Source organism: Gavialis gangeticus, unplaced genomic scaffold, assembly GCF_001723915.1.
Source record: "Gavialis gangeticus isolate Ggan-Ray unplaced genomic scaffold, GavGan_comp1, whole genome shotgun sequence".
Classification (NCBI taxonomy): Eukaryota; Metazoa; Chordata; order Crocodylia; family Gavialidae; genus Gavialis; species Gavialis gangeticus.
The window spans coordinates 3110277-3118642 of record NW_017729017.1 but is presented as its reverse complement, the minus strand read 5'-3'; the positions used below and the strand labels follow the sequence as shown (position 1 = coordinate 3118642).

General features: G+C 44.9%; 1 protein-coding gene across 1 annotated transcript in view; it reads right to left on the bottom strand.

The window, feature by feature from the left end:
- PTPRT (protein tyrosine phosphatase, receptor type T) overlaps positions 1-8366 on the bottom strand; it is a 1137038-nt gene that overhangs the window by 119661 nt on the left and 1009011 nt on the right. Inside the window, exon 15 of the mRNA XM_019513020.1 lies at positions 3795-3824. Coding sequence (XP_019368565.1) covers positions 3795-3824 — 30 coding nt within the window. The remainder of the gene's footprint in view (positions 1-3794; positions 3825-8366) is intronic.

Genomic DNA, 8366 nt, shown 5'->3' with positions numbered 1-8366 from the left:
ATCACTTATGGAGGAGGAGGCATACATCAGTGGTATTCCAGGAATGTGTCAAGGAGGGAAGGTATTGGCTAAAGTCATAGGTGATGCATTGGGGGCGGGTATGGGGAGGCATGTGCTCCCCCTGAGATTGTTGAGGGACCACCGCCCCAGTTGGCGATCAGCCGCTGGTGCCCCCCCAAACTCTGGAGGCACCAGTTGTCTATGGCTAAAGTTAGTGCTGCACCTTTTCAACTCTACCTTATGCTAGGACTGTGACAGGACAAAAACCCACTATTTTAATGGTTTTAACTTGAAACCAGTGGTTTTAACTTGAACCCAGAAATCAGGTAACGCTTAACTGTCTGCTGCTTGAGTCATAAGGATGCCTTTTTTCTCCTAGAAACCACCTCTCTGCTCTTAAATAATTTAAAAAATAATTAGTATTTAAATAATAATGACACCTGTTAATGATACTTTGTTCATTACAAGGTTTATTCTGGAACCAAAGTGAAAATCAGAAGGGCTTTGGAATCCTCAAAAGGGAAGAAAATACAATTCAGTCTATGTCTCTCTGATAATCTCGGGAATTTAAAGGCAATCCCTACTGTTTTCAGTTTTAAGAGCTATGAAGGAAGGAACTTCACCCACCTTCCGCTTGCCTTATTCTTAACTATACATTCAAATGCAAGGCCTAGTTCCTCAGATGAGGCCAAGCTATGCTTTTGGAGAATGCAGAGAAGACAAAGACATTCTTACACATACCCAATGCCTTGCTCTGCCACTGTGACCGCTAAGGTGTCCACATGGGGTTGACAGCACTCATCAGCCAGGATGGTCTTGATTATGTCCCATCCACCCATTCCCAACAGGGAAATGCACTGGAGAGGCTACTTCAGGCTCACTCCTAGCAGCTGCTCTGAAGCACATTGGAGACTGAGGTCATGACAGCAGCCATAGAGACATGCCCAAGAGCATATTTCCTCCTGTGGGGTAAATGGGGAAGGGCACACTCAACGGCATGCCTACCAGGTCACACTGCCACTGGTGTGCAGACAAGCTTTTAGACCAGGCTCTGGTTTTCTTCAAATTTGTAGGATATAATGGCCCAAGGAACTGTTCAGGCAGCTGGGCTCTTCACTCCATCTGGAAACTCCTCCTACCTTAGAAGACATTCAAATATATCTTCCTCACAGAGAACTGTTAAACAATGGCAGTGAAGTAATTTTTACTGGGCTGCTCAAACCAGCATTATGGCCCTGCCATGGAAAATGTCACAACAAGACCCAGAATTTGACCCATGATCTTTATATAAGTTAAACTTAATATTACAAAAATTAGGTACCTTGCAGACACAGTGTGACAGGGGGCAACTCTCAGGGCCAGGTCTCATGCCATCCCACCTACCTGTCTTTATGGGGCAGTCCACCCAGTCTCACCTACCACAACTTTGCTGTTCCCATAACTGGTGGAATAATGCAGGAGGCTGTCCATTCCCAGCCCCAATGCCAGCAGGCACTACCTGTGGCTCCAAACCTCTCCTACACTGCAGCCCTTGCCTCGCAGATGGCATCTCAGTTCCTAGCAACTCTGGCCCCACACTGGGCCCCTTAACCCTCCAGTCTGGACCCCAACTAGATCCCTTCCCATAAGGTAGCCTATTCCACCATCATTTTGGGCTGCTTAGCTCCCTGCATTCTTCCCTTCTCAGGTGTGCCCCTCCCCACCCAGGACCTTTGGTCACACAGGCCCTGGCCTCACCTCCAAGGCCAGTCAGAAACCCAGGCCCTTGTGGCAGTGTGACCTGGCAGGCATGCCGTTGAGTGTGCCCTTCCCCATTTACCCCACAGGAGGAAATATGCTCTTGGGCATGTCTCTATGGCTGCTGTCATGACCTCAGTCTCCAATGTTCCCATTCTATGGGCATCCTGCGTGGTGGGCCCCAGGCCCTTTTGACTTGTCTAGTTCTGGCCCCATCATTGACCAGTCGAGGGTGCCTCAAGTCAGGCTTCTGAGCAACTAGCTCACACTCTCTTACATGGGTCCTCCTTCTTGGGCCCTGCTAAGTGGTTATCCACCCGGTTGTGGGAGCTGGGGTTATTAAGGTGCCCCGACCCACCTTTCACCAGGGAGGCCACACATCCACGGCTGGGTGCAGTTTTAGGTCATGCCCAGGACCAAGAGCCTCCTGCTCTTACCTTCAAGATGTTCCAGCTGCAGCTCAGCCAAGTGATGTTTCTACCTGATCTGGCAGCAGAAAACTGCAGCCTTTATATCCCTTGTTCTAAAAATGGCTGCTGCCATCAGGCACCTGGTAGCTGCCTGACTCTGCCCTTAAAGTGGCAGGCACCCAAAGGTGTACTGCCAGACACAGGCTATCTATAATAAAGGACTCAAGTTTCATGGAAGGCTAAGGGACAAATTCAAAAGAAGTAGTAGCTGTTGATTGTAAAATTATATGAAAGCAGTGAAGTAGTGCACACGGTACTCTCTAACATTCAGATATGCGTTGTATGCTGCAGATGAAGGGTTTTAAACAAGCTGTGTGAATAAGTGGGAAATTATGTTAAAACAGCTCCTATCCCATTTTAACTTACATTCACACCATTCTCAGTCAGATCATGTAAAAAAGAAATCAACTTCCACTGTAGTCACACTTGCCAAATTCACACCAGACAGGCTTCTCATCTGTAGCATTCACGCATGAGCCATTATTATATACTATACTTACTAGGGCTTAAGCAGGTATGTGAGGTTAAAAATCTGAACCACTTACACTAAGTACAGACAGTCAAAAAGCCTGAGGCTTAATTGATTCAGTCTTCACAGGTTAGTCTAAACTGCGTAGATTAAACTGATAAGAAAATTAAACAGATATTCATTTTTTATTCTGGAAATGCGGCCACATGCCTGCAGTGGCTCAGGCTAGAAACGGGGGGACACTAGAGCACACCTCCCTGCTCAGCTGGATCAGACAGCTTGGGCCCAGGCTAGCCCACCGACCCTGCCAGGGGGAGGAACGCAAGGGAAGGTTTGTGGGGAAGGTACAAAGTATCCTGGGATACTGGGGGACCGTGCGCTAACTTGAATCTGGAGGGGATCTGGGCAGAAGTTCAATAAACTGATTTAAACCTAAATCAGCTAATGATGATACTACATCCATCCAGGTTTATCTTTAACTGGTTTTGGTGACATTGAGAGCAGTTTACACGCACTGAACTTCTGTTGTGTTACAGATTTAAGCCAGTTTCTAATCACTTATACTGGTTAATTTCTGTCTGTAGCCTTAAACATCAGATGATCTGTTCTAAACTCCCTAAGTCACAGGCCTGGTTTCAAATGGGAATATTTTCTGAGGTAAAATCTGATATGGTTCTAGCTACTAAAATGTGTGAGGCCTACATAAGGTCCACTTGAACATGCTTTATATTTTTACCCAAATTTTTATCCAAGACTAAGAAATTCTAATCAATAGTTCTTGGGTGTGAATTTCCTGGTAGAGAAGGCAGGGTTACCAATAAGAGTGTGGAGAGGATATTCTGTACTTCAGCTGTTGCATTAGGAGAGTTGTAAATATATACTGACATTTCTGAGCCCACTAGCTTACTTTGCAGGGGCAAGTGTGGGTACAGTGAAGGAAAGAATGAAAACAATAGTGTGAAGGTGAGAAAATAAAAAGCATACTTTTTGAAAGGCAAAGACCAATGAAACTGATAGAAAAGCAAATGGTAAAGGAAAACACATACTTGTACAGAAAATCCAACACTATTACTATAAAGCATGTACTCAGGAAAAGTCATCTCCAGCTAGGTACTTACAAGTAATATGAGTAGGAATATGCATTTCTTCTAAATATTGATGGCCAGTCAGATGAAGAAAATGTCCAAAAAGGGAAAAAAGGGGAAAAAACATAATTAGACTTATTTTGTTTCTCTGAAATGTATGCAAATATATGTGTCATCCCTTGTACTGAGCTGTTTCTTTTCTAAACCTTTCCTGAAAGGCTGACATAGCCAACAGGGTAAGAAGATAGATTTGGCATCAGGAAATGATGGATCAATTCCCAGCTTTGCTGTCAACTTGCTGTGCCACCTTGAGCAAGTCACTTCATCTTTCGTTGCCTCAATATTCCCATTTCAAGAATGCAGCTAATGAAAACTTACCCATCTTTGTAAAGCACTTTGAGATCTCTGGATGAGAAAGCCTTAGTGGAAGCTAAGTATTACGTCATAACAGTAAGTAACAGACAGTTGTACATCTTTTGACATCCTACCACATCTGAACAAACAGAGAACTGATTTACCAAGTCTCATCAAATTCTGAATTGGTGGTTGATAAGGACATGGCAAATGATTCATTATGGATTCTGGTAGAAACAAACATTTGATCTGTAGTGGAGATATACATGTTCCCATTCTACGTCACTACTTAATGACTGCTAAGCATTTCCTATAAAAGCCCTCAAAGAAGATTTAGCACATTTTGAATATTGAATTCTAAGGAAATATGTTTTGGCAAACATATGTTGCAGGTCATGGCGCTTTCTTGTTGGAAAACCTGTGCAAAGCCCCTTGTAGCAGGTCATTCCAAATCAGATATGGCACAATGTATTACAAGGTATTACACATTAACAAACATGACAAGTCAGATCATTGTAGGTAACAGGCACAGTCATGACAGAAGTGGAGCAATGACACAGAAGCTTCATCTTTGTAATTCTATAATTTTCTTTGTTGTAGGAACTATAAATACTGGGGTAGACTTTCAAAATGTAGGTGCACAATATTATGATTAACCTGTACACACAATTATTCCAGCTGTATATGGACACTTAGTAGTTGAGCACGTGAATGGTTAATTAGGAAAATCTGTATGCATAGTTATCTGATTTGTGTGCATAATAGCAGCAATTAGCACACACACATTGGGCATGCCCTCACATTTGCATTTGGCACTCCTGTCTTTTTTGTTGCAAATACGACCTACTTCATTTTCGCGTTCACTCACAATCTGCTGCCTATGAAGAAATTTCCTGAGGGGGAGAACAGCTGACTACAGATGTATAAAACAATTAAACTGAAACAACACATGTTTTGCCTGATTACTGGTCTTGTTACAAACTCAAAACTCAAGCCAGATTCTTCAAGGTTTCCCAAGCTTTTTAGTAACATTGGGTCCCCCAAAACACTCATAGTTTCAAGTTGAAATTGCATGGAATTCAGTGTTCTCTATCGTTTTATAGGATTCTGAATTAATTTCAACATACAAACAAAAAGTCAGGTGAAGATGTGGGAAGCGAAAACCTATGAAGACAAAACCCAAGTAAATATTCCAAAAGGAACGCTTTGGAACCGAAACTGCTCCATGACACACAGTGGGCATATCTACTATGGATTGGACTAATTAGTTCTGCAGTAAAGTGTCATCATCTAGACACGTGGTGCTATTAGGCTGCAGTAAACTAATTAACTACACCGTAAGATAGTACTGCCCAACGTGACAGGAGGCTGTCTCATGGCTGGTCTAACCATTGGCCCACCCACCTGTCTAGGGGAGTCCACCTACCTGCCTCACCTTGATGTAACAGAGAAGTTGTTTATAGGCGGGAAGCTACCCATTTACTGCCGGATGCCAAGGGCGTTAATACGCAGCTCTGTACCACTCCTACACCATGTCCCATGCTTTACAGATAGCATCCATTTCCACTATTACTAATGACATTATTGGGCCCCCAACTTGGTCTATGGCCCACTCAGGCCTCAGGGGTCTGTCAACATGCCTGGACCCCAGGACCCATTTAGTGGGCCTGGGTCATGTGCTTTTCTCTTAGGGTGTGCTCCCCTAGCCTTTCCCCTCCATAGGGTCACTCACAAGGCAGTGGGGACTGAGGCTTTCTGGCACCCCATACTTACCTTTCACTGGGGAGGCACAGGTGTGGCATTTCCTGGAGACTACCCGTCTTAGGCAGTCCCACCACACCATTTAACCCCAGCAGGGTGTAGTTTCAGGTCATGCCCCAGGACCAGGAACCTCCTCTCTCCCCATAGCCTCTTGCCATAGTTCCTACCTGACCTCCAAGTGTTCTAGGAGCAGCAGATCTCCAGCTGGTGATGTTACTCCAGCGGCATCCCTCCAGCAACTGCCAGCTCAGCTCTGAGTACTGTACCTGGGTTTATACTGAGGATGCCCAGCCCCATGCTCCAATTCAGGAGCCCTCTTGCGGTTATGTGACTGCCTCTTTAGGATGAACTGCACTTGCTAGCTGCTCCACAGCCTGCTCAAGCCTCTTAAAGTGGCAGCCACGCCAGGTGCCCTGCTACGCCTGACATAAGTAGTTATCTAGTTCACTGAAATGTACATGTAGACACTGACCAGGGCTGGCTGGGGCACAAGGATGATACAGTTTGAGAGTGCCTGCTGGCTATCCCTGCACTGTAGCACCCTTGTGCCCCAGCCAGCCCCTCTGCAGCACATTGAGCCTGGACTGGCAGGCTGACCCCTGAGGCCCTCTGCCAGCCACAGTTGCTCTGCCCTGGTTCAACACGCTACAGTCCTGGGTGCACATGCAAATATTTTGCCCTGGAACAATAAACTCCAACACAAATTGCACTGGAGTTTATTGAGTTGAATTAATATCATGTGTAGATTTGCCCAGTGTTATCAATTCTAATGATTTTTTGATAAATTTCACCATAGTCTGTATCTTCCCTTAAATCCTTGCCACTGAAATTGAGCAATTGCAAAAAAATCTCAGCTTTCATTAAAAAAAAGGAAGCCCCAAATTCAGCTCTGCCTTTAGATGGTTACATAGCACATACACAACTCAAAGTAGCTGTACAAGTGACTTTTTGGGCCAGGTATGCAAATATTAGGCCCCCTCTACATGTCACAGGTATTATGAAATTAACTGGTTAATTTTGCAATTAACTGAGATCGGCTATACATGCAAAGTAGCTATCATGCCATAAAAAGGTCCAACCAGCTAGAAAGTTAGACCTTGAAAATGTGTACTAAATTTATATCTGGTTACTATCCAGTTTTAATTTTCACAGTAGCAAGGTGCCCCCTGTAGCTGGGAGCCCTGTCAGCTGTGGGGACTTTCAGTCCTGGCAGCACCCAGCAAGTGCAGACTCTGGTTCCAGCAATAGTCCACAGCTGCTAGGACCCAGCGTCCTCCAGTTGAGCATGCTGGGTCCCAGCAGTACCCCATTGTGCCAGGACTGAGCATTCCACAGCTGTGGACACTGAGTCTTGGGAGCTGTGTAGTGAAGCCGTGATCTCCCAGCCCTGGAGGTGCATGCCGTGCCCTGGGGACTCAGAGACTACAGCTGCTGTGATGTCGCAGCTATGGGGACATACCGTGCACCCCCAAGGCTGGGAGATTGCAGCAGCTGGGATCTCTCAGCCACTAGGTGGGCTCCACATCCCCCTGAAGCTAGGAGACCACAGCTGCTGTAATCCCACTATGTACATGTGGCATTCCTATTCTCCTGGGGCAGGCAAGTAAATCTCACAAAAACAGGAAAGCCCTGTCATGTGAGGACATGTAAAGATGCCCATAAATGCTACACACCGTCTCTAAAAGGGAGTTGGACTTGGGCCTAAATGTTTAGTGCTCAGAGATGCAGATAAAGCTTGAATACTGGAACTATAAAGAGTCAAAACCCAGAAGGCAGATGCAAAGAGACCCCCTATTGTTTAGACCTAACTTGGCAAATTTTTGCTTGCTTGCAGTTGACAATTCTATATACAGCAATGGGGCTGACAAATCACTCTTCCCCTTTAAATGATGCTATAACAAATCACCAAAAATGAACCAAAGAGGGAGAAAATCTAAAAGTTCCAAAAATAAATAAATAAATAAAGACAAATGCTCAAATCCAAGGAGGTGCTTTTCATTTCTATCCATTTGCAGGTGATCTTCTGTGTGCCATTTCCTCAGTGTCCTCTTATCTCCTACTGAGGATGTCACCAGAACAGTTTTCTGTAAAGCCAAAAATAATGCAGTCTAGGATTTCCCTTGAATGATCCATTAGAGCTGACCCATTAACTAGCTAAATTCAGTTCTTGAACCACTATGACTAAATTTAATTGGATTTTGAGGTTTTTGAAAGGCTAAGTTCCTGATTTCTATTATAGTTTCATAGTTTCATAGATTTAGGGTCGGAAGGGACCTAGTAGATCTTCTAGCCCGACCCCCCGCCAGGGCGGGAGAACAACAAAACCCCAAAACAAGAAACGGGATTCAAATGAGTCCAGCCAGGTAGGCATCCAGCCTCTTCTTAAAGACCCCCAGGGTAGGGGCCAGCACCACTTCCCTTGGAAGTTGGTTCCAGCTCCTAGCCGCCCTAACTGTGAAGTAGTTTTTGCGGATGTCCAATCTATACCTC